The 24,952-nt window shown below is 52.4% G+C and overlaps 1 protein-coding gene across 3 annotated transcripts; it reads left to right on the top strand.

Annotated features, from left to right (window-relative positions):
- Positions 1–249: 249 nt before the first annotated feature.
- On the top strand, positions 250–23,539 carry MED24 (mediator complex subunit 24; the record flags this gene model as incomplete). Of its 3 annotated transcripts, XM_079728655.1 has the most annotated exons (26): positions 253–403; positions 492–574; positions 9,131–9,169; positions 9,518–9,591; positions 9,956–10,188; positions 10,332–10,388; positions 11,833–11,944; positions 12,095–12,245; positions 12,510–12,623; positions 13,131–13,178; positions 13,589–13,671; positions 13,957–14,043; positions 14,484–14,595; positions 15,053–15,195; positions 16,004–16,041; positions 16,484–16,566; positions 16,913–17,095; positions 17,214–17,309; positions 17,619–17,794; positions 20,084–20,348; positions 20,650–20,831; positions 21,009–21,099; positions 21,409–21,508; positions 22,372–22,452; positions 22,710–22,858; positions 23,016–23,539. In XM_079728655.1, 26 exons carry the CDS (start codon positions 274–276, stop codon positions 23,130–23,132), a joined length of 3,027 nt encoding a protein of 1,008 aa, XP_079584781.1. In that variant the 3' UTR covers positions 23,133–23,539. The 3 variants fall into 3 exon arrangements, with proteins under 3 accessions (XP_079584782.1, XP_079584781.1, XP_079584780.1); XM_079728656.1 differs by lacking the exon at positions 10,332–10,388 and having other exon boundaries at positions 250–403; XM_079728654.1 differs by lacking the exons at positions 9,131–9,169; positions 10,332–10,388 and having other exon boundaries at positions 274–403.
- Positions 23,540–24,952: the final 1,413 nt, after the last annotated feature.

Here is a 24,952-nt window from a genome sequence, read left to right as displayed (position 1 = left end):
GCCCCTTTGACACCCTCTTCTTAGTGCTCCAGTTTAGAGAAAGTTGATTCAGGAGGGAAAAACCTGACAGGATCCCTACTTTGCCCCTTTCTCCTTTTTCCCGTTCTAGTTCTGCCTCCCTTTAATCGTTCTGTATCTTCTCCATTCCATTTAACTCTGTGCTGCACGCCCCCCCGCCCCCCGTTCTTTTCCTCAGGATCCCCTCGCCCCTTCTCTAGCTCGACTTCCCCTCAAGGCTGACCGCCACCGGCCCCGCCTCCTCAGAGTAAAATCATGAAGGTGGTGAACCTGAAGCAAGCCATTTTGCAAGCTTGGAAGGAGCGGTGGAGTGACTACCAGTGGGCGATCAACATGAAGAAATTCTTTCCCAAAGGAGCCACCTGGGACATTCTCAACCTAGCAGGTCTCTAGTGAAGTAGGAAGGAAGGATGGGAGGGCTGAACCCAGAAGTGCTGTAACCACTCAGTCTTCCTGTGTTATTCCCCTTGCAGAAGCTCTACTGGAGCAGGCCATGATTGGACCTTCCCCCAATCCTCTCATCCTGTCCTACCTGAAGTATGCCATTAGTTCCCAGGTAAACTCTTCCACCTATGCCAGAGAATGAGGGTTTGAAGGTAAAAGACTTGGAATACAGTTGTCAGCTCACACTCTCTAGGTGAATTTGTTTGAACACATCATTTCTCTGGGCCTCAGTTTTCTTGTGAAAATAATAATACTTCATTGGTTATGATGAATATTACATTAACTTAGTCTATCAGTAAATATTCACAGATGCTTGTATGTGCCAGACGGTGCCATAGGCTCTGGGGATTTAGCTGTGAACAAGGTCTAATCCAAGCACTCAAGGAATATAGTGGGTAATACAGGCATGTAAATAAGCAGTCAGTCACAGGATGGGACTATGATATAGCCTCGGACAGAGTACTATGGGAGTACATAGGAGGGATACCTAATCCAGTCTGAGCAACCGGGTAGGAAGTGATGTTTAAACCAAGACGTGAGTGTTGAGTGGGAGTTAGCCAGGCAGATTGATGAGCGTGTACAAGGCAGAGAGAAAAGCATATGCAACGGCTGGGAGACAAACATCACATGATGTTTAGGAACTGAAAAAAGTAATGTGGTATGGCTAGAGTAGCAGTTTTGGTCTCAGGACATTTTGTATTCTTAAAAATTGAGTCTCCTACAGAGCTTTTGTTTAGATGTATTAAATCTATTCATATTTACCACTTTAAAAATGAAAGCTGAGAAATGTAAAAACTATGTATTTAAAAATAATAAAAAGTAAACCCATTATATATTAATATAAGTAAGATTTTAAAGAAAAATAACCATATTTTACAAAACAAACAAAAAAATTAGTGAGGAAAGTGGCATTGTTTTACATTTTTGCAAATCTCTTTAATTTGGCTTAATAGAATACAGCTGAATTCTCATAGCTGCTTCTGCATTCAGTTGTTGCAGTAGGCTGTTTCAGCTGAAGTATATGAAGGAAATCTGGCCTCACACATCAGGTATTTAGTTTGAAAAGGGGAGAACATTTTATTTTTTTTTATTTTTATTTTTTTTGCGGTATGCGGGCCTCTCACTGTTGTGGCCTCTCCCGTTGCGGAGCACAGGCTCCGGACGCGCAGGCTCAGCAGCCATGGCTCACGGGCCCAGCCGCTCCGCGGCATGTGGGATCTTCCCGGACCGGGGCACGAACCCGTGTCCCCTGCATCAGCAGGCGGATTCTTAACCACTGTGCCACCAGGGAAGCCCTTCATTCTTTTTTTTAAATTGCTGAGTAGTGACTTCCCTGGTGGTCCAGCAGTAAAGAATCCACCTTACAATGCAGGGGACATGGGTTTGATCCCTGGTCAGGGAACTAAGATCCCACAAGCTGCGGGGCAACTAAGCCCGCATGCCACAACTACTGAGCTCGCATGCCTCAACTAGAGAGCCTGCATGCTGCAAACTACAGAGTCCACGGTCTCTGGAACCCGCATGCCACAACTACAGAGCCCACGCGCCCCGGAGCCTGTGTGCCACAACTAAAGAGAAAACCCACACACCGCAACTAGAGAGAAGCCCGCGCACCCGCAACAGAAGATCCTGCATGCCTCAATAAGGATCCCGTGTGCCGCAACTAAGACCCGACGCAGCCAAAAATAAATATAAATAAATAAATAATAAATCTTAAAAAAAAAAAAAAAGCTGAGTAGTATTCCTCAGCTGGCTCATGGTTCTTATGCTTCCTTTTTCCTCTTGGCATCAAGTCTGCTTTCTGTGTTGTTGGCACATATTCATCTACCTTGTTCTTTTTTTAAAATAAATTTATTTATTATTTTTTATTTATTTTTGGCTGCGTTGGGTCTTCATCGCTGTGTGCCGGCTTTCTCTAGTTGTGGCTAGTGGGGGCTACTCTTCGTTGCAGTGCACGGGCTTCTCAACTGTGGTGGCTTCTCGTTGTGGAGCATGGGCTCTAGGCTCACGGGCTTCAGTAGTTGTGGTGCGCGGGCTCTAGAGCACAGGCTCAGTAGTTGTGGCACATGGGCTTAGTTGCTCTGCGGCATGTGGAATCTTCCTGGACCAGGGCTCGAACCCATGTCCCCTGCATTGGCAGGCGGATTCTTAACCCCTGTGCCACCAGGGAAGCCCCTACCTTTTTTTTTGTGTGTGTGGTACGTGGGCCCCTCACTGCTGTGGCCCCTCCTGTTGCGGAGCACAGGCTCCGGACGCGCAGGCTCAGCAGCCATGGCTCACGGGCCCAGCCGCTCCGCGGCATGCGGGATCCTCCCAGACCGGGGCACGAACCCGCATCCACTGCATCGGCAGGCAGACTCTCAACCACTGCGCCACCAGGGAAGTCCCTACCTTTTTCTTTCTAACTGCTGCCTAATGTTCCATATGTAGTGTAATTTAAGTTGTTTTAAATTTTTTACTGTTATAGTCAAGGTTTCACTGAACATTCTTGTACTTGCCTCTGCATATCTGGGACTATTTCCCTAGGATAGATGCCTAGAAATGGAATTGCTGATTTGAAGAGTGCCCACATATTAAATTACAGTTGATCCTGCAGACTGCCCTCAAAAAAAGGATTGTATCAGTTTACACCTGCCCTATAGCGCTTGATAGTATTTTCCCACACCTTTGCCAAGGTTGAATCTTCTAAGATGATTTTCTAGAGAGGCAAAAAATTACAACATGTTATAAGATGTATTTCCATGATGGTGATATTGAGCATATTTTTTCATATGTTTATTGGCTCTTTGTGTATATTGTGTGAATTACTTATGAATATCATTTGCCCATTTTTCTGTCATTAGTTTGTTTTCTTAAATTTTGTAGTAACAGCTTTATTTGAGATATAAGTCACATACCATACAGTTTACCCATTTAAGGTGTACAATTCACTGGTTTTTAGTATATTTAGAATTGTGCAACCATCACCACAGTCAATTTAGAACATTTTCATCACTCCAAGAATTCTTACTGATTTTTAAGTCTTTTTAGTGTATTCTATCTTGTAATCATTGTCTGTTTTTTATGTTTTAAATTTTCTATCACTTTTTTACTTTATCATTTTATTTTTTTAGCATGCAGAATCTTATTTATTTATTTTCACTGCACCGTGTGCCTTGCAGGATCTTAGTTACCCAACCAGGCATTGAACCCAGGCCCTCGGCAGTGAAAGCGTGGAGTCCTAACCACTGGACTACCAGGGAATTCCCCAGAATTTTATTTTATTATTAATTTTTAAAATATTTATTTATTTGGCTACATTGGGTCTTAGCTGCGGCACACGGGATCTTCGTTGTGGGCGTGGACTTCTCTCTAGTTCAGGCTCACGGGCTCTAGAGCGCACGGCCTTAGTTGCCCCGTGGTATGTGGGATCTTAGCTCCCTGACCAGGGATCGAACCTGCGTCCCCTGCATCGGAAGGCGGATTCTTGACCATTGGACCACCAGGGAGGTCCCTCCCCAGAATTTTAAATATGTATTTGTTGTCAGATTTAACCATTTTTTCCTCTATATGGCTTTTGTCTTGCATAAGGGCTTCCCTGCTCCAAGGATCAAAATATAGTCTTTAATTTCTGCCAACACTTCACTTTGTTTAATCCATTTAAAACTTATTCTGGTGTGAGGAAGAGATCCAAATTTATTTATTTTTCCAAATAGATGGACAATTGGCTCAACTGCCTTTATTGAATAGGCCATTCTTTGTCATATCTTAAATTCTCTTACAGACTAGGGTCTATTTCTTGACATTCTAGTATATTTCATTGACATATTTGTCTTTTCTTGTACCAGTACTTTACTGTTTTAATTACTATACCTTTATAGTATGTTTGATATCTTGTTAGGGAAGTGTTCCCTTAGTTGTTTTATTTTTCAAAAATTTCTTGGCTATTTTCAGGCATTTTCTTTTCCAGACAGATTTTAGACTCAACTTAAGTTCCTTAAAAAGGCCTTTTGCATTTTGATTGGGGTTTCCTTGACTCTGTGGATTTGTGGGATTTGTGGATCAATTTTAGAAAGATCACTCTGATTGCAATTTGAAGAATGAGTTGGAGGGAGGTAAGACAGAAAGCGGGGAGACAGTTTTTCTGTAAAGGACCAGATAGTAAATGCTTTCAGCTTAGCAGGCTGTATGGTCTCTGTTAGCAGGCCTATAACGTGTAGGCCATATAGAAGTAAGTGGACATGGCTGTGTCCTGATGCAGCTTTATTTACAAAAAAGGTGATGAGCCAGATTTAGCTTGTGAGCTGTTGTTTTCCAGCCCCTGATTTCGGCTGTTGCAGTGATTCAGGTAAGAGATGATACTAACATAAACTTGAGAAGTGGCAGCAGAAAAAAAAAAAGATGAATTCAAGAACAAATTAGGAAGTGGCATTGCAAGGACTTGGTGATTACCTGGATGAAAGGTGTGAGGGAGAGGAAGAAGTCAAGGCCAGTGTCTAGGTGTCTGGTTTGGACATCTGGATGGCTGATGGGATCGTAAGGAGACGGTGGGAGAAGAGCAGGACTGTTGCTGGCATTGCAGATGAGGGGTGGAGAAGCCTTGTTTCATTCTGGCCTTGTTTCGTGGAAAGCGCCTGTGTGGGCTGTCAAAGAGAAGACACTCAGTAGGCAGTAGAACATCGATGTCTGGGACTCAGGAGGAGAGGTCATGGCTGGAGCTACGGTTTAGGAGTTGTCAGCCGCAGGTGGTAATTGAAGCTATGGGCACGGATGAGATTTACCCGGAGAGAGCGTGCAGACGGAGCAAAGAAGTGACCCAAGCCATGTTTCTAAGGAGCCAGTCACATTTAAGGAACACACATAGGAAAAGAATTCCTCATAAGGGTCTGAAAAGAAGGGGCCAATGAGGAAAGAAGGAAAACAAGGGAGTGTGGTATCAAGAAAAGCCCAGGGGGCACTTCCCTGGCAGTCCAGTGGTTAAGACTCCGTGCTTCCAATGCAGAGGCCGGGGGTTCGAGCCCTGGTTGGGGAACTAAGATTCAGCATGCCTCAAGGCGTGGCCCCAAAAAAGAAAAGCCCAGGGAGGAGAGGACCGAAGGATGAGGAGGTGTTTCCTGGTGTGAGATGCTGCTGAGAGGTCAGCGAGATCAGAACTGAGAAGTGTCCATGGGGTTTAACAAGGTTGTTGATGAGCTTAATGAGAGATTTCATGCAGTGGGAAGGACAGAAGTGATTGGAGTGGGTCGCACTGTGACTGGAAGATGGGGAGGTGGAGTGCAGAGAACTCCTGTGACGGTGAGGAGAGCGTGGTGGTTAATTGGAAGTATAGGGCCTGCGGGAGTTTCTTTTAAGAAGAGAAGCATCTTGAGATGCGTAGACTGGTGGCAAAGGCAGGTGAGAGGAAGAGGCTGAAGTACCAGTGAGTGAGAAATAAATATATGTGCAAGACCTCCCTGACTTGTAACGTGCCGTATGCAAAAGTAGTCATTTATTCTTCCCTCCGAGTCAAGAGGCTCTTTGGTCCAGTGCTGTGCGTGTAGAGGGCACTTAGGAGTAGCTGAAGGCGTCGAATATGAAGAAGAGAAGGGGGTTAGAGAGTAGCTGCAGGGTCTCTCTGGGCTGGCCAGGTGGGCCCTGGGCTGCGTCAGTGGGCTCCAGCCTCGGGGGCTGGTGGTAGTTTAGAGCTTCTACGTTGATAGATACAGGAGGACTGAGATAAGTTATAAGTCCTGCTGTGAAAAAACAGTTCACCACGTGGCAAGTATTTTTGGTCTTTAGAGTAGGGGGCTTTATCGATACTGTTAGCAGAAATTCACTGAACGCAATTCGGAATTTGGAGACGATAAATTCATGGTAACTCACAGCATCCCTTAGAACATACAGAATTGGGGCTTCCTCTTGTGGTAGTTTGGGGTCAGTTTCTAGTGGAAACATCCAGCTCCCCCTTCCGGTTGGTATCCAACAAGGTTCAGTTCACTTCCAAGCTCTTGCTATGGGGACATCAGTTATTAATAAACAAACACTCGCCTGGAATGTTATGGTCATCCTGCCAGGCAGGCTCCCAACTTTCTGGTCCTTGTCAGACACCAGCTAGTGCTTCACAGCATGACCCGCTGAGAGTGGCACTAAACGCTAATTGTGTATTTAAGTCCTCTGTGTGTTTTGTTCCTCTTTATCCAAGAATACTGGTTAAAAAATGTCTGAACAGAGAGCAGCCTGTTCATGTGAGGGAGAAATTTTACATGGAAGGCATTGCCAAGCATGTAAAATTTGCCATACTGAGTCATTGAGGGTGACTTAGCTTTCTTCTTCTTTTTTTAAAATTTATTTATTGTTTTTGGCTGCGTTGGGTCTTCGTTGCTGCGCGCGGGCTTTCTCTAGTTGCGGCGAGCGGGGGCTACTCTTCCTTGCGGTGCACGGGCTTCTCATTGCAGTGGCTTCTCCTGCTGCGGAGCACGGGCTCTAGGTGCACAGGCTTCAGTAGTTGCGGCTCGTGGGCTTCAGTAGCTGTGGCTCGCGGGCTTCAGTAGTTGTGGCTCGCGGGCTCTAGAGCGTAAGCTCAGTTGTTGTGGTGAACGGGCTTAGTTGCTCCGCGGCATGTGAGATCTTCCTGGACCAGGACTCGAACCCGTGTCCCCTGCATTGGCAGGCGGATTCTTAACCACTGTGCCACCAGGGAAGCCCTAGGTTTCTTCTTAAATCTTTGGAAATTTCTTTTCCTCTAGTGAAGACAACCTATGAGGCAGGTGATTATCCTGACAGTTTCTGGCATTGTATTCTGCTTTTTATTTTGGTATATTTTGCCACTGATTTTGAGTATAGAATTGTAACTATTTTCTATAGTATTATTCATGTTTGATCAGCATGCTATAATTATTTTTTTAAAATATGACAACTTAAAAGCTCTCTGTAAGGTTTGATTTCATTCAGGACAGATTATTTCTTTTGAACTACATCTCTAATCTTATAATGGTGATAATAGGTTCTACTAATAGAAATTTGTGTTTAAGGTAAAATTTTTTCAGAATGCTAGTTACTAGAATTCATCAAACCAAAGCAGTTCTACTATATGGTAGGCCCCAGACTAGGTTCTAGGGAAACATATAAATTTAGCACTATTTCTATTCTCAGGGATCTTGCTGTTCAGATGGCATTTTGCAAAATGTGTTTTGCAGATACTAGTTAAATGAGATTCCTTGGTCAAATAAATTGGAAAAATATTGCTTGCTTCATCTCCAGTGATCTCAGAGAGTCTCATTGTAAACAAGTATATTATTATGGGTAAGAGCAGTCCTATACTAAAGAAATCTCTTTACTAAAAGAACCCTTAAAAAAAGCTCTTTGTACATGTTTATTTCAGGGTTTCTCAAATTCATATCACACAGAAGCTCTGTGTATGTGTGTGCATGTGTAAAAGTTTTTAACATCTTGAGGACCCTTTGGAACAGCATCCCCCAATAGAACTTTCTATAGTGATAAAAATGTTCTATATCTGCACTGTCCAGTACAGCAGCCACTAGCCCCATGTGGCTGTTGAGCACCTGAAATGTGGTTACTATGACTAAGGAACTGAATTTTTAATGTTATTTAACTTTAATTTAAACTTAAACAGCCATATGTGGCTAGTGGCTTCCCTGTCGGACAGTGCAGCTTTGGAAGCTACTTTGAGAAATATTGATCAAAAGGTGTGTTTTACTGATTCATTCTACAAACATTAACAAGTTGATGGTGGTCACTGAGTAAAAGCACCCTTGTCTTTTTTTTTTTTTTAACACCTTTATTGGAGTATAACTGCTTTACAACATTGTGTTAGTTTCTGCTGTATAACAAAGTGAATCAGCTATATGTATACATATATCCCCATATCTCCTCCCTCTTGCGTCTCCCTCCCACCTTCCCTAAGCACCCTTGTCTTCAAGGAGCTCCTAGTTTGGTGGGGGCAGCAGGTACCCACTGTGTAATGATGGGTCTAAGGGGATTACTTGGAGCACCGAGAAAGGATTTCAGCTTTGGGTGGTGTCCTGAAGGTATCCTAGAGAATGAGTGTGTGTATTGAAATTCACTTCCTATTTCAAAGTGGAGTTACCACCTATTCATTGCAGGAACAGGTCCTATGTCTCCAGTTCTTGTCCAGATAAAATCACCCTTGGTAGGAGTTGCAGGAGGACAGTAACATGACCTCACTCATGTCCATTCTTCTGCCCACCAGCAGTCAAACCTTGTACTATACGGTGGACAGTGTGTGGCCCCTTTGAATACCCCCAAATCATCTTCTTTTTTTTTTTTTTTTGCCATACGCGGGCCTCTCACCGTTGTGGCCCCTCCCTCTACGGAGCACAGGCTCCGGACGTGCAGGCTCCGCGGCCATGGCTCACGGGCCCAGCCGCTCCGCGGCACGTGGGATCTTCCCAGACCGGGGCACGAAGCCACGTCCCCTGCATCGGCAGGCGGACTCTCAACCACTGCGCCACCAGGGAAGCCCCCCAAATCATCTTCTTAGTGGGTTTATGCTGGTGCTGTCAATCATAGTTTGATGGAAGCAGGGATGGACACAGTGCCTGGTGTTACGGCCTCTGGGCTTGTGGAAGGCCTCTTGAAGGGGTTGAGATTTTAGGAGCAACTTTAAGTGTCTGTTTTGTTCCTCTCAGACACCAGTTGTCTGAACTTTATCTTTCTTCCTTCCCTCCAGATGGTGTCCTACTCGTCCGTCCTCACAGCTATCAGTAAGGTATGACCATGGCCACTCACAGGCTAGATGGGGGATGGGGGGACAGAGATACGGTAGTGACAGATGGGGCCCCACCTCCTTGACTGCTCTGATCGAGTGACCTCTGTGGCTGGGCAGGCAACACAGCATGCCTCTGGCTGGCACGGCTGCCTTCCATTAGAGGGAGGGGGATCCTAGGAAGTGGGCACTGGCCATCAGGAGCCCATTTCCCATGTTGAAAGGCTGCCGAGTCTGAAACCTGGGGTTGGAGGAAAGATGAGCAGGACTCCTGAATGCGCCAGCTGCCTCATGTTTGAGACCGGGGTGTGACTGGGACACCCCGTCGCATCGCCACTGTTCTCTCCACAGTTTGATGACTTTTCCCGGGACCTGTGTGTCCAGGCTTTGCTGGATATCATGGACATGTTTTGTGACCGACTGAGGTAATGGCGGGGATGAGGAGCTCACCGCCTTCCAGCATTATCTTAGCGTAAAGGAGAAGCTCCCGGCATACAGGCTCAGGCCACCTCTCTTGGTTCCCACACTTCTTCCCACCTGCTTGTCTGCACCCGCCCATCCACATCCTTTTCTACTTACTCCCTTAGGACTAAAGTGTCTCTTCTCTATTTGGAGTAGCTCATTTGAAATCTTATCCAGTGAAAGCCAGCAGGGCAGTCTTCCCCAGGACTTTGCAAGCTTCCCAACTTTCTTCCCTAGTAAGGGAGCGCCAGGCACTCTGGGGAACATGGGTGTGGGTCGGATTTCAGCCTTTGGATCAAAGACAGAGTTTGCATCCTTTCCCGGTAGCTGTCACGGCAAAGCGGAGGAGTGCATCGGGCTGTGCCGGGCCCTTCTCAGCGCCCTCCACTGGCTGCTGCGCTGCACCGCAGCCTCTGCAGAGCGGCTCCGGGAGGGGCTGGAGGCCGGCACCCCAGCGGCTGGTGAGAAGCAGCTTGCCATGTGCCTGCAGCGCCTGGAGAAGACCCTCAGCAGCACCAAGAACCGGGCCCTGCTGCACATCGCCAAACTAGAGGAGGCCTGTATGTCCCCTGGTTCCCTGAGCCCCACCCGTCACTGCTCCCATAGCCGGTTCTTTAATTGAGAGGGGAGAGGCAGGATGCCATCCCACTTTTTTCCAGGAGGATCTGAAATCATCCCACTTCCTTTTTTTTCTCCCCATAAGCATTGCATACATCCCAGGGACTTGGGCAGGGTGGCACCCGAGCCAATCAACCAACAGGTATTTACTGAGCATTATTGTATGCCCAGCACTGTGCCAGGTGCTGGGGGTGGGGGCGGGGGCTACCGAACGGGCATGTGGCAGGGTCCCTGCCCTCAACAAGTGTACATGCTAGTGGGGAGCAAGGCTAGTACATAATATACATGGAAAAAACGAGAGGACAAGACAAGCACACCATCCATTCGCTGTGTTTGTCTCCATGTTACTCATCTGAAAGCAAATGACTTTTGTGTTTGAGTGCTGCCTAAAACATCCCTTTAAATGCAGTGCCTGCCTGCTGCCAGGCCTGTTGAGCCATACACCTCTCGACTCAAGTGCAGATATTAAATGTTGGAACCCTCCAGAGCCCGGGATCAGACAGATCACCTGGTGGGAGGGAGACGGGTATTTCTGGACATGGGGCCTGAAGGCCATGGTCTTGCTGATGAGGCTTGGGACTACCTAAGGATCTCTTGTTCTCCTGTAACGAGAATGCTGGAATGAGTGACACCCAGGTCTTTAGGACCTGGTTGAAGACCTTGTTATAGGATTAGTATATTTATTACTTCTCAGAATATGGTTATGGGCTATGAAAAGTCCAGAAAGATGATCACTGTGTAAAAATGGGCTGTGTTGACAGTTTGTCTCTTTTGAGCGCTTGACAAATGTTTATTGGCTGAAACATGAATGAATTTTTCACTTAATTTGATTGGATCTCAGGTCTTATCTTTTTGTGTTTTTTTTCCCCTCTGCTACGTGGAGGTTAATGGGCTAGTTGGTGCCCTTATTCATCATTTGACCCTCTGGAAGTGTAACTAGGATAAGTGACTTAGAAGTGCCCAACTCTGTGGTATAGACCATGAGTTCAGGCATTTAGGAGTAAGAGGTCAGTGGGTTGGACCAGTTGGGTAAGTTGCTAAAGGAGCTGGGGCTTGAACATAGACTCGCAGGACAGTGAGAGTGTGAGGAGAGAAGGTGAGTAGGAGGGGCTTTGCAGAGGGGAGGACAGCGAGAGCAAAGGCCCAGACAGGGAGCAGGTAAGCACAGAAGGCTGTTTAGGAATCCAGCTTGGCTGGGGTGGAGAGCGGTGGCCGCTTGCAAGGCTGGCCCACTCTCGAAATGATCTGTGGTCACCTCCCTGTTCTGGCCACTGGACTGCAAGCCCCCTGGGCCTTTCTCTGTCACTGCCTGTCTTCTGCCGTACCTAGTTTCTGAAGTCAGCGGTGGGCGACCCCTAAGGAATCGGGCTTCTGGGAATCGTTTCTAGCGGCTTCATCAGTGGTGCTCACCCCCCTTCTGGAAACAGTGCATGCTGCCCTCAGGCCCCTAGCCTCCAGGCCATCCTCGGGGGAAGCCTCCCTGCGTGGTTTTTGTGGGCCCAGGGGGTGCCAAGTCAAGGCATTTGGGGCCAGTCTCTCTCTCTCTCTGCTCCCCGTGATTCTCTGCGTTTTCTTTTCTCTGCCAGCCTCCTGGACTGCTATCGAGCATTGTCTCTTGAAGCTTGGGGAGATCCTGGCCAACCTCAGCAACCCGCAGCTCCGGAGCCAGGCTGAGCAGTGTGGCACGCTCATTAGGAGGTACCTGCTCCCAGGGTGATCCGGTGAAGGGAGAGAGGAAAGGCCCGGGTACGGAGGGAAGATGTGGCCTCGGGCCCTGACCTCTCTGCTCTCACCTCCTCTCTGACTCTCCCTTACCCCCCGCACACTGTCCCCTCTGTGTCCCCTCAGCATCCCCACCATGCTGTCTGTGCACTCTGAGCAGCTGCACAAGACTGGCTTCCCCACAGTCCACGCGGTGGTCCTGCTTGAGGGCACCATGAACCTGACCGGCGAGACACAGCCCCTGGTGGAGCAGCTGATGATGGTGAAACGCATGCAGGTGGGAGGCCAGGGCTGCTTCTCTGTCCCCGGGGCGGCAGGGAGGATTCTTCTGGTCTTTCAAGGGAGAAATAGGGTTTCTCCTAATTCATGGTGGAACGTGCATGGTTCTGTCAGGTGGAATGGTTCTGCCGTGTCACCTGCTGTCCCTGGTTCTTGCACAAGAGTCGGGGAGGTGCCCTCCTGTGACCCACTGACCCCCGGGGGTCAGGAGACGGGAGTGGGGTGGGCGCCCTCTTATGCTCTCCCTTGGGTCTTCCCACAGCATATCCCCACCCCGCTCTTTGTCCTGGAGATCTGGAAAGCCTGCTTCGTGGGCCTCATCGAGTCTCCTGAGGGCACGGGGGAGCTCAAGTGGACAGCTTTCACTTTCCTCAAGGTACCTGGGACGTGTTAGCCATGGAGAACCAGTCTCAGAATGGTTCTCAGGAAGAGCGGAGACACCCTGGCCCTTTGCCCCGCATTTCTCCCCGCTGACTTCATGCCCAGCTTGCCAGGTCCCCCAGCACAAGTTGCCCTGATTTTCCCTGAAGGTCCCAGGGCTGTTCAGCCTGCTTGGCAGGCCTCTGCCATGTCTTGGCCCACAGGTGCTGGGAGCTTGGTCATCAGCCATGTTGGCATGGGGCAGCTCCGGGAGCCCACTTTCACTTAGAGCATTTCCTTGTTGAGCCACGGCAGTGAGGGGTTCCTGGGCCCTGCAGGCTGAGGGCAGCGGGCGCTTGGGTAGACGTCAGCTTTCTCATTTGGCTCTTTGAGTGCTTTCACTTCCAGGGCAGGAGTGTTCCTGTCTCAACCCAGAGCAGGGGGACGGAAGGGATGCCTTTCGTTCTGGGTGAAAGAGAGAAGAAATTGAGCTTCCTGTTTTTCCCCCTGCCTCACCCTCTAGATTCCACAGGTTTTGGTGAAGTTGAAGAAATACTCCCATGGGGACAAGGTAAGTTAAAGAAATGAGATGGGGAGTTGGCATGGGAACAGGTGAATCCTTGTTACAGCTCTGGAGAAACAAGGGCAAGGGAAGGGTCACTTGGCCCTACCTGGGCAGTAGTGCGTTCTTGTGCTAGGGAGGGCTGGAAGCGGGGGGTGTCCCCTGAGCATCTGCGGGCATCCACGCACAGAAGGCAGCCAGGCTGCTCCGGAGGCGAGGGTGCCTGAGATGACCAGGGCCGAGATGGCAGGGAGCAGTGATGCCCCATACTGTCCTCGTCCAGTCGCTGGAAGCCAGCAGTGGGTGCGGCCGACCTGTAGGCTGTTGTACCCAGCAGGGTGTCTTTGTGAGCCCGCATCACGGGCCGTGGGTGGAGCGGAGGACCTGGAAGCCAGATGGCAGTTTCTGTCTCTTTGCAGGACTTTACCGAGGATGTCAATTCTGCTTTTGAGTTCCTGCTGAAGCTCACACCCTTGCTGGACAAAGCTGACCAGCGCTGCAAGTATGAGGTCCCCGGCTCACCTTGCTGAACTGGAAGGAGTTCCGGCTCTTCCCCTGCTCCTTGTGCCAGATCAGCACCAGGGGACCGGCTCCTTGTTCCTCCTCTCGGCAGGGGCAGGAGGCTGCAGCCCCGTGGTTGCCGAGTGCCCAAGCCCCTCTGCCTTCCCTCAGGCACTCAAAATGTCCTTCACCCTAAAGGAGGGGGGATGTTGGGCAAGGCCTCACGGCTCCCCCTCAGTAACCCCTGCAGTATGCCTAGGCCCCCCATCATCTTTTTCCCTCACAGCTGTGACTGTACAAATTTCCTACTCCAAGAATGTAGCAAGCAGGGGCTTCTGTCTGAAGCCAGTACGAACAACCTCATGGCCAAGCGGTAAGGATGAGCTCCCGGGCTGGCCCAAGGGCCCCTTGACCACCCGCCTCATGTCCAGACTGGGCTACTGGGTGCCTTTTCCCTCCTGTCGAGGGTTTGAGTGTGGGTGACGGGAACCACACCTAGGGTTACCAGGGACAGGAGACACTGATTTCTCCAGACCAGGGTTTTGCACTGTTAGGGCTTTAACTCTCGCCCTCCTTTGTGATCGAAGTAGAAATTGTAAAACTTCCTTCAGTCTTAAATGAACTTTCTAAACAGATGTAATGACTAGAGGCAATTTGAAGCAATTGCGATACTGGATGCACTTTCATAAGCATCCCCCGAGCCCCCTGGTGCTTATGTGCTTCGCGCCTTCTCTGTGCCTCTGCTTCTGGGCCTGGACTAAGGAGCGTGTCAGGAATTCATCTCTGTTCCCTTACCTTCTCTTGTGGCCACAGCAAAGCAGACCGGGAGCACGCACCCCAGCTGAAATCAGATGAAAACGCCAACATCCAGCCCAACCCCGGGCTGATCCTCCGCGCGGAGCCCACCGTCACCAACATCCTCAAAGTGAGTGCGCTGTCCCCTTGCCACCAGGGCACACCTTCCCTCTTTCCAGTTTCCCTCTTCTTCCAGATAAGTAAATAGGCCACGGACCTCTCTCTCTTCTGGTTACTTTGGAAGTAGAGAAAGGGGGAAGGTGAGGGAAGCGCCCCTGGAAACAAGTGTTTGTTGAGCTTCACTGGTCAGCCAGGCGCTGTGGTGGGTGTGGAAACAGCGCTGAATCGCACAGCAGAGACCTCGCCCATCCTGACTCCAGCACCATCGTCCCAGTTTAGTCGAGAGGAATGGATCGGAGAGCAGAGAATTTAAGGAACAGATTTCCAGATTGGAGTCAGATGTCGATTAAATGGCAGGTCCTGGTATCCCGTTTAATGGAGACATGCAGAGAGAGAAACTGTGGCTAGGCTGTATCTGGGGGGATCTTCAGTGTTCTTCAGGACTTGATTTCCTGTCTTGTCCCCAGACAATGGATGCAGACCACTCCAAGTCCCCGGAGGGGCTGCTAGGAGTCCTGGGCCACATGCTGTCTGGGAAGAGCCTGGACTTGCTGCTGGCTGCTGCTGCGGCCACTGGGAAGCTTAAGTCCTTTGCCCGGAAATTCATCAAGTAAGGAAGCCTGAGCCCCTGACCAGGGTCTGGGAGGCATGTGTGAAGGAGGAGGTGGGGACTTCCCTGGTGGCCCAGTGGCTAAGACTCTGTGCTCCCAATGCAGGGGGCCTGGGTTTGATCCCTTGTCAGGGAACTAGATCCCACATGCCGCAACTAAGAGTTCACATGCCACAACTAAGAGTTCACGTGCCACAACTAAGAGTTCACATGCCACAACTGAAAGATCCCGCATGCTGCAGTGACGATCCCGTGTGCCGCGACTAAGACCCGGCACAGCCAAATATAAATAAATAAATATTAAAAAGAAAGAAAGCAAAAAACAAAGGAAGAGGAGGCAGAATAAGGGTGAGGCACTGGAGTCTGAGTCTCCCCAGAGATGCCAAGGCAGAGCATCCCAGCTGGAGACCTGGGGGAAGGGCCCATTCTCTGGACAGGAAGTGCTGTTTTCTCTTCAGCTGAGGATGGAGTGGAGGCGTTTGGCAAGGTGACGAGGTGTTGAACAGCAGATGTGAAGGGATTGTGTTCATACCCACTTATTAATAAGGGACTCAAATTCTGCTGACTTTTTGGATTGACCTGGAATTTGATGTATAGAATGTTGTTCATTCAGCGAGCCATTCTCTAGGCCTTGGAAATCTTTTAAAAATAGAAAGAGTTCTTGTTTCTGTAGCAATGGTGTTCCTTTTAAGTTGAACCCATAATTCAGACTCTAGTGACCGCCTCTCTGAGTGGGCGGAGCCCCTGACCCCAGCCGCTGCCCAGCCCTTGTCCTGGTTGATGCGACCTGTCTCCATTCCTTCTGCAGTTTGAACGAATTCACGACACACCGCAGTGAAGAAAGCAGTAAGTCAGCTCCACACACCCCCAGACCCAGTGGTGCTGAAGGAGGGGTGTGGAGGCAGAGAACAGGGGAGGGAAGGGGACGCTTTTGCTCATCCTGGGGAGGCTGTGTTCTCCCCCAGGGGTGACTGACTGAAGCTTTTGGGGAGCCTTGAAGGAGGGTCATGCTGGGAAAAGCATTCTTCCCAAACCACCCTTTGTCTCTCTCCATCCCCCGTTACGATTTGGTCAGGTGTTGGGGGAAGGGAGGGTTCAGGAGTCTCTGGTTCCAAGGAAGGGATGATGTTCCAACTGAGACTCAAGAAAAGGATTCTGAGCCTCAGAGCTTTGAAGGAGCCCCTCGGTCCCTGACCTTCCTTGAGGCAGATCCTGAGCCCCTCCCGACCCAGACAAGGCCTTTGGGCCCCTGCCCTAGGCTGGGGGTCAGCCTTTTCATCCTTCACAGCCAAGGCGGCCTCAGTTCGAGCCTTGCTCTTTGACATCTCCTTTCTCATGCTGTGCCACGTGGCCCAGACCTATGGCTCAGAGGTGAGTGACGGGGAGCAGTCACGATTGGGGCACCTGGGACAAAGGGGAAGGTAACAACCAATAACTCTCCCTGCCTCACACCCCCCCACACCCCACCCCCGTCAATGTCCCAAGCCAGTTAGTTCTCCTGGCTGCAGAAATCAGATGTCCCCGCCCCAAGTCAATAGATGCCCCCTTGTCATGTCCTGAATCCTTCAGTTCCACACCCACCACTAGGTGGCAGCATAGTCCCTGTCTTTCTCCCTCAGACCAATTTGTCCCCAGTTCTTCAGGCTGGGAGCGGGGGAGCCACTGGGCAGGAAACGAGGTGCAGCGTGCTGCACCTCTCCACCCCCTCCTTTCTCAGGTGATCCTGTCCGAGTCAAACACGGGAGGAGAGGTGTTCTTCTTTGAGACCTGGATGCAGACCTGCATGCCCGAGGAGGGAAAAATCCTGAACCCTGACCACCCCTGCTTCCGGCCCGACTCCACCAAAGTGGAGTCCCTGGTGGCTCTGCTCAACAACTCCTCGGAGATAAAGCTGGTGTCAGTGGCCTGGGCGCCCACTCCAAGGGTGGTGGTGCGGGTAGGGCCCAGACCCTCTCCCTCAGCCCATCCCACGCCCCCCAGTGGTGATTTTTCTCCCATTCCCACCCTCTTGTAGGCAGATGAAGTGGCACGAAGCCTGTCTCAACATTTCGGCGGCCATCTTGGAAATCCTCAATGCCTGGGAGAATGGGGTGCTGGCCTTTGAGTCCATCCAGGTAGCCCCACCTTTCCAGCAGCCTTCTCTCTTCCCTGAGGCAGTCTTCGGTAGCTTGTTAGGTTTCATAAGAACGAAAAGGCCCTTAATCCAGGAGCCTGTGTGTGGCTCTTGATCTTTCTTGTAGTCATAGTCTTAGCTGCTCCCTCCCCCACAGGGAACTTGGGGAAAATCAGACTTGTGGTGAAAAGAGGTGTGGAACATGGCCCTGGATCCCACTGCCGCTCTGAGCTGCCCACGGAGGCCAGAGCAACTGGTGGCCAGGGAAGGGAAGAGGGTGACCCCATCACCCTTCCCCCCACCCCCCCAGAAAATCACCGATAACATCAAGGGGAAGGTGTGCAGCCTGGCAGTGTGTGCTGTGGCCTGGCTTGTGGCCCACGTGCGGATGCTGGGGCTGGACGAGCGTGAGAAGTCGCTGCAGATGATCCGCCAGCTGGCAGGGCCGCTGTACAGCGAGAACACCTTGCAGTTCTACAACGAGAGGTCAGCGGCCCATCCCCTCCCTTCTGGAACTCTGCAGGTCTGTCCTGAGAAGCCAGCGCCTCCAGGAACCGCTCTCTTCCTCTTCTCTTACCTTCCCGAACATGCCGCTCACCTGCTCGCTCTCTTCCTCACTCACTCACGCTCTCAATCACGTCTTCACTCACTGACTCAGCAACACTTAGTGTGTGTCTCTGTGCCGGGAGTGTTATTATCCAGCACCCGCTGTGTGTGCGTCAGAACTACAGACCCCACGTGGCATTGATTCCTGCCCTCAAGGAGCCCGAGTCCTGGGCAGCTGGCTTGCCAGAACGGAATGGTTATCTTAGCTCTGTCACTCTTAAGGAACTGTGAGCCCATCTGTAGATTTTATAGGCCTTGGGCCTGCCCACCCCCTCCCTACCCTGCCCCTCCAGGCCCAGCTATCTTCTGTGCCGTTTTCCTGCCTGGGCTTTTCAGGGACTTGGAGGACCTCCCTAGCGACTTCAGCTGTGTTGAGTTCAGTGGTGTTGGTTCATTTGCCCATCCCATAAGCTTTTTAAAAAAAATATGGGGGGCTTCCCTGGTGGCGCAGTGGTTGAGAGTCCGCCTGCCGATGCAGGGGACGCGGGTTCGTGCCCCGGTCCGGGAAGATCCCGCATGCCGCGGAGCGGCTGGGCTCGTGAGCCATGGCCACTGAGCCTCTGCGTCCGGAGCCTGTGCTCCGCAACGGGAGAGGCCACAACAGTGAGAGGCCCGCGTACCGTAGGGAAAAGAAAAAGAAAAAAAAAAGTAAAAAATACATAACATAAAGTTTACCACCTTAACCAGTTTTTTTTTTTTTGCGGTACGTGGGCCTCTCACTGTTGTGGCCTCTCCCGTTGTGGAGCACAGGCTCCGGACGCACAGGCTCAGCGGCCATGGCTCACGAGCCCAGCCGCTCCGCGGCATGCGGGATCTTCCCGGACCGGGGCACGAACCCGCGTCCCCTGCATCGGCAGGCGGACTCTCAACCACTGCGCCACCAGGGAAGCCCCACCTTAACCATTTTTAAGGGTACAGTTCAATAGTGTGTTAAGTATATTCGCACTGTTGTGAAACAGATATCCAGAACTTTTTCATCTTGTAAATCTGAACCTGGACCCGTTAAACAGCACCCCTTCCTGTCCTTCCCCCAGCCCCTGGCAACCACCATCCTACTTTCTGTTTCTATGAATTTGACTTCTTTAGGTACCCATGTAAGTGGAGTCATGTAGTGTTTGTCTTTTTGTGGCGGGCATATCTCACTTTGTGTAATGTCCCCAAGGTTCAACCATGTCATTGCATGTGTCAGAATTTCCTTCCTTTTTAAGGCTGGATCATATGTATATACTACATTTTGCTTATCTTTCCCTTGGTTGATGGACACGTGGGTTTCTTTCACTTCTTGGCTTTTGTGAATAGTGCTGCTATGAACGTGGGCATGCACCAAGCGATGAGTTATGAGTGATGACCCACAAGGTAGCCATCAGGATGTCTTTTAAGAGAAGTGGCAACACTGAGCTGAAATGAGGTTGGGAGCATCTGTAAAATCCCATCTCCTCTATTCCTCCCCTCCCTCATCATCCTCCCCCAAAAGTCATGGGCTGTTTTCTGTGACGTAATCCATTCTGAGCACCCTAACTCCTATCTGGGAAACCTGTGGCTCCATCAGGCAGGTGGAAATAGTGGCCGTGAAAGTCATAGTGACTTTCCCAGAGCCCCCCAGTGTTCCCCGAACGGTTAGCGCTCAGGCCCAGGCCTGCATTCACTGTCAAAGACTCTTCATGAGAAAATTCCTGGATGTACACTTATATTTGCCCAGCTACCAACGGCCGGGAAAAGTCTTGTGGGGCAGCCCTTGGGCCCCTGTCCTGGAAGTAACAGTTACTTTGGGAGGAGGCCAAGGCTGGGTGGGGAACCCCCGCAAGCACTCAGCCTAGACGGAAGTGATTGTATTTATTTATGCCAGAGGATTGTCAGGGCCCAGGCCTGGGGGATGGAGGAAGTTGGAGAGAGAGAGTGAGAGAAAGTATGAATGAATATATTGCTAGAATGACCTGGGGGAGGCAAGTGCCCCCACCTCCCGTAGGCCGGTGCCGGAGCAGGACTCGTTGGGTCAGGTCTCCTAGGGGTTTGCAACTTCCCCTTGTCTCCTCCCTCAGCATAGAATGGGGCTAATTCCGTAACCCGAGTCCTGGGAAGAGTTGGGCCTGCCTGTTCCTGCCCCCACCCCAGCTATTGAACCTGCTGCTGCCTGAACCACAGGCCCTCCCGCTTCCCTCCCCCCATCAGGGTGGTGATCATGAGCTCCATCCTGGAGCATATGTGTGCGGACGTGCTGCAGCAGACGGCCACACAGATCAAGTTCCCATCCACGGGCATGGACACCATGCCCTACTGGAACCTGCTGCCCCCCAAGCGACCCATCAAGGAGGTGTTGACGGACATATTTGCTAAGGTGCTGGAGAAGGGATGGGTGGACAGTCGCTCCATCCACATCTTTGACACCCTGCTGCACATGGGAGGCGTCTACTGGTTCTGCAACAACCTGATTAAGGTACTGGGGTCTGGGGTCGGGGGTGGGTGTGGGCTGGGGGGAACAGGCGTCCTCAGACCACTGGAGACAGCTGAGAAAACGCCTGACAGGACCAAGCGTGGTCTGGTCCTCTGGCTTCCCAGCCCCCAGCCCAGTCGGCTGGGCTTCTCTGCGAGGCCCACTGAATGCAGAGAAGATTCCTTGGACTCCAGAGGCTGGTCCTCGCCTCGGGAGCTCCTGGGGTCTGAAGGGAGTTGCAGGACGTCATTGCCCACGTTGAGGGCCCTCAGTTCCTCGGTCCTCCTCTGCCCCGTCCTTCCAGGAGCTGTTGAAGGAGACGCGGAAGGAGCACACGCTGCGGGCGGTGGAGCTGCTGTACTCCATCTTCTGTCTGGACATGCAGCAAGTGACCCTGGTCCTGCTGGGCCACATCCTGCCTGGCCTGCTCACCGACTCCTCCAAGTGGCACAGCCTCATGGACCCCCCTGGCACTGCTCTCGCCAAGTAGGATTTTGTGGAGAGCCTTAAGTCCCCCCAGCCCGGAGTGGGGCACCCTGCCTGGGCCACCCAGGAAGCTGCGCTGTGGGGAAGCCCTGTCGGGTGGGGCCTGATCAGCATGGGCACAGAAACCGCGTTGGGGCCTCTTTGATTTTACCCCCTTTTCCTGGACCCCTTTGCCAGGCTGGCCGTCTGGTGTGCCCTGAGTTCCTACTCTTCCCACAAGGGGCAGGCGTCCTCCCGCCAAAAGAAGAGACAGCGCGAAGACATCGAGGTAGGATAGGGGCCCCTTCCCCCGTTCATTGCCCTTGTGCTTGTTCAGCGATGTTCACTGAGCCTCTTCTGGTAAGAGGCGCCTTCCCGGGCACAGGCAGCCAGGCATGGTCCCTGCCTCTGGGCCACTGTGTCAGGGGTGACTGTGTGGGAGGGTCTCTCCCTAGGGTAGTGGGAGGGGCGAGGAGAGGGAAGCTGACCCCCTGGAGATGCTGCCTGCGGCCCATGGGGGCTTGACTCCGAACTGAGCTCCGGCCCTGGAAGATCAGGGGTTGCAGCTGTGGGTGACAGTGGCTCTCCTGCCCCCCAGGATTACATCAGCCTCTTCCCCTTGGATGACATGCAGCCCTCGAAGCTGATGCGACTGCTGAGCTCCAACGAGGAAGATGCAAATATCCTTTCGAGTCCCAGTGAGTGTGTGGACAGGGGCCGGGCGGGCTGTCTCCTTTCCGGGGAACTCACTCCTGAGAGCTCCTCTGCATCTCGCTGGCTGGTCAGAGAGGCTGTGGGAGGAGTCTGCCCCATTCTGTCCCCTGCAGCTGCTCTGTTTCCTATCCTCGAGCGACCAAAGGTTGCTGTGGATCACTCCCTCAGGGCTGAGGCTCTTCTGCCCAGATCCCGTCCCAGCCCGGGGTGCATAGTTGACCCTTCCCCACTCCTCATGGCAGTGAGTTCACTGCCTTGGGCACAGTCTGTGCCACCGACTCACGGCTCTGACCTTCCTTCCCCTAGCGCAGGCCCCGAGACCTGGAGCAGGCCTGGGCTGGTACTTGGGACTGCCCCCCACTCCTCCTGCCTGGAGAGCACCCCAACTCCACCTGCTTCCCTAGATGTCATCGCCTCTCCCTGCTAAGGGCTCTCACGTGGCATTTAATTTTTCCTGTTTCCAGAGATTTCTCCTGAGCCTAGAAGTTTCCCTGAGGTCTTTTAGGGACTAGGGGACCAATGGTGCACTTGAACAGAGGAAAGGTGCTATGACCTTTGGCTAGTTACTTAGCAAATCTTAGTCTCAGCTTCCTTGTCTGTAAAATGGAGACGTGAGGATCAGCGGTTTCAGCCACATGCAGCCCGCAGATTGGCACCTGGCGGTGCTGACCAGATGGTAGTTCTTGTCTCTTACCTGCTTGTGGGGAAGCCTGTATTTGGGACCCGTGTGACTGGACCCAAGCATCTTCCCCGGCCGGGCCCTCCACCCCCGACAGTGAGGGCTCCCGTGGGCGGCAGTTCGGAACGCAGGAGGCCGTTTGCTCAGTGCCCCTCGCTTGCCCCACAGCGGACCGGTCCATGAGCAGCAACCTGTCAGCTTCCCAGCTACACACAGTTAACATGAGAGACCCGCTGAACCGAGTCCTGGGTGAGGCCTCCCAGCCCCGCTCCCCACCCTCCTCCCCTCTGCCCTCCGTCCCCCCTGATTGCCAGCTCTCCTGTCTCCCCCAGGCCCCCGTCTCGTCCCTCTCTGGCTCGCCCCCAGCTTTCCTTTGTACCTTCTCTTTTTGAGGTCCCCATGTGGGGGGACACCCTTAGCACTTCTTTCTTCTCCCAGAATCTGACCTCTTCCCAAACCCTTCTCATGGAGTTCTTCTCCTTCCCCCTGCCACCCTTTCCTCACAGCCAACCTGTTCCTGCTCATTTCCTCCATCCTGGGCTCTCGGACCGCCGGCCCCCACACGCAGTTTGCGCAGTGGTTCATGGAGGGCTGCGTGGACTGCCTGGAACAGGGTGGCCGAGGCAGCATCCTGCAGTTCATGCCCTTTACCACTGTGAGTGCCGCGCTCCCGGGCCGCTGGCCCACCCTCCAGCTCAGAGCGGGTCAGCACATCGCAGGAGAGCTTGGGGTCCGGCGGCCAGGAGGGAGGGCTCCTTCCTCCTGGACGTCACACCCACCATTACCTTGCTGAGCAGCTGTCTGTCTGACAGGTATCGGAACTGGTGAAGGTGTCAGCCATGTCCAGCCCCAAGGTGGTTCTGGCCATCACGGACCTCAGCCTGCCCCTGGGCCGCCAGGTGGCCGCCAAAGCCATTGCCGCCCTCTAAGGGGCTTGGAGTGACCGCAGGGGCTGGCAGGGAGGGTCCCAGCCCCGGGCGCCTCAGAAAAGGACGTGTGCAAAGATGAGACATCATTGCTCATATCCACATGATGTAACCGCCCTCGGTCGGTTTCCAGATCTTTCCCCTATTCCTGACTTCTGACCTCTAAGACGGCTCCCAGTTTCTTTCATAATTTCCTTTCCCACTGCCAGCACCTGATGCGTGTGAGCAGCCTGGTTCCTTGACTCCGGGCGGTCTCACTGCAGCCCTCCCGCCCGACCCCTGTGCGCGCCTCCCCAGGGGTGGATTTACCTCCGGGGAACTTTACAGGTGCAGGGTATGTGTGTATATGTGTATATATGTATATTATCTCTTTTTACACGGGTGTGTTCACCTCGGCTGGCTTGTAAATAAAGACCTCATGGATCCCTCGGTGCCTGTGTCCGAGGGGGTGGGGAACGCTGGCTCCGCCTTGGACCCGTGCAGTCCCTGGTGGAGGAAGCAGGAGGGTGCGCGGAGGAGGGCTGGGCTCAGGGTCCCCTGTCTGTGCGCTCGGTAGGGGCGGGGCGGGGCGGGGCGGTGGGCGCAGCTTCCCTTCCTCATACCCGCCTGCCGCTTCCCCCCACCTCGCAAAGTCAGACTTACTCTGAAAAGGGAGAGGTTTTGGCTAAAGGCCCCGCTGGTGCTGGGGTAGGGTGTCCTGTTCTGATGTTCCCCAGCCCGGCCAAGCCCCACCCAGAGTCTGACTGGCCCGGAGTTGGATCTTTCCTCTCCCGAAGAGGACGACTGGGGGTATGAGGGGTGAGGGGCTGAGGGATGAGGGGGGGACGAAGGCAGGACCTCTGTTTAACCCTTCTTTGCCTGCTTGTCTCCAAGCCCCGTGTCTTCAGGACCCACTGGAGAGGGGAGCCCCTGAGCCGTGCAGCTGGGGGTTCTAGCCCCACTCAGCAAGACCCTCCTTCTAAGGAATCAGATGGGGAAGGGAAGTGGGAAGTGACTCAGGAGCTGAGGATGGGAAAGTCTTGGGAGGGGACCTGGGGACTGCTTGGCCCCCTGGATGTCCTTGGTCTGGTGGTGGCAGCCTGGAAGCATATGTGCGTCTTCAGCTGAGAGCACAGAGAGGTTTGTCTTGAACCTGTGCTGTGAAGCGGCCCCTCCGGTCTCCCCAGGTGTGAGCTCAGGCCTCTTCAGCCCATGAGGCCCGAGACAGGTAGGAAGGCTGCGGGCTCCCCGCCTGATCAGAGGCAGCGCTTGACGAGGGACAGAAGTGCAGAGCCTGGAATGTGGGGTCCAAGCCAAGCTGTCACCTTGACCTCAGCTTCCTGATCTGTAAAAGGCCCTTCATAATTCTATCTTTGTGGGCAGCTGTGAGCATGGATGGGTGAAGGTTATGGAAGATGGTGAACTGCAGCCCTCACTTTGGGCCTGTGTCCACCCGTGTCTGGACTGTTGAGCCCCCCAGTCTCCCTCTCCCAACCCTACTCTCTCCTCTCCCGGTACGGGTGACCCATCTACCTTCCGTCCTCCCTGCTAGGCCATGGCTCCACGAGGGCAGGGACCACGCCTGCCTTGTTCACTGCCGTGTCCTAGCACCCGGCCCAGTGTCTGCACCCAGTGGGCGCACCTCCTCTTCCCCTCCTTCGGGCTTCGCCCTCCATTCAACTCCCCGCCCGCGACCCCTGGCCAGGCACCAGCTGGACTCAAGAAGGAGGAAGGACATTTACTGGAGACAAACACTTTATTATCGTGAAGTTTGGCTACAATGAGAAAGTGGGGGCCGAGGGGGAAGGTGAACAGTCGAGCGTCCCTCTCACACCCCGTCTCAC

This window comes from Hyperoodon ampullatus, assembly GCF_949752795.1.
Source record: "Hyperoodon ampullatus genome assembly, contig: scaffold_514, whole genome shotgun sequence".
Classification (NCBI taxonomy): domain Eukaryota; kingdom Metazoa; phylum Chordata; class Mammalia; order Artiodactyla; family Ziphiidae; genus Hyperoodon; species Hyperoodon ampullatus.
Note: the sequence above shows the minus strand (reverse complement) of the source record. Positions and strands in the feature narration are given on the sequence as shown.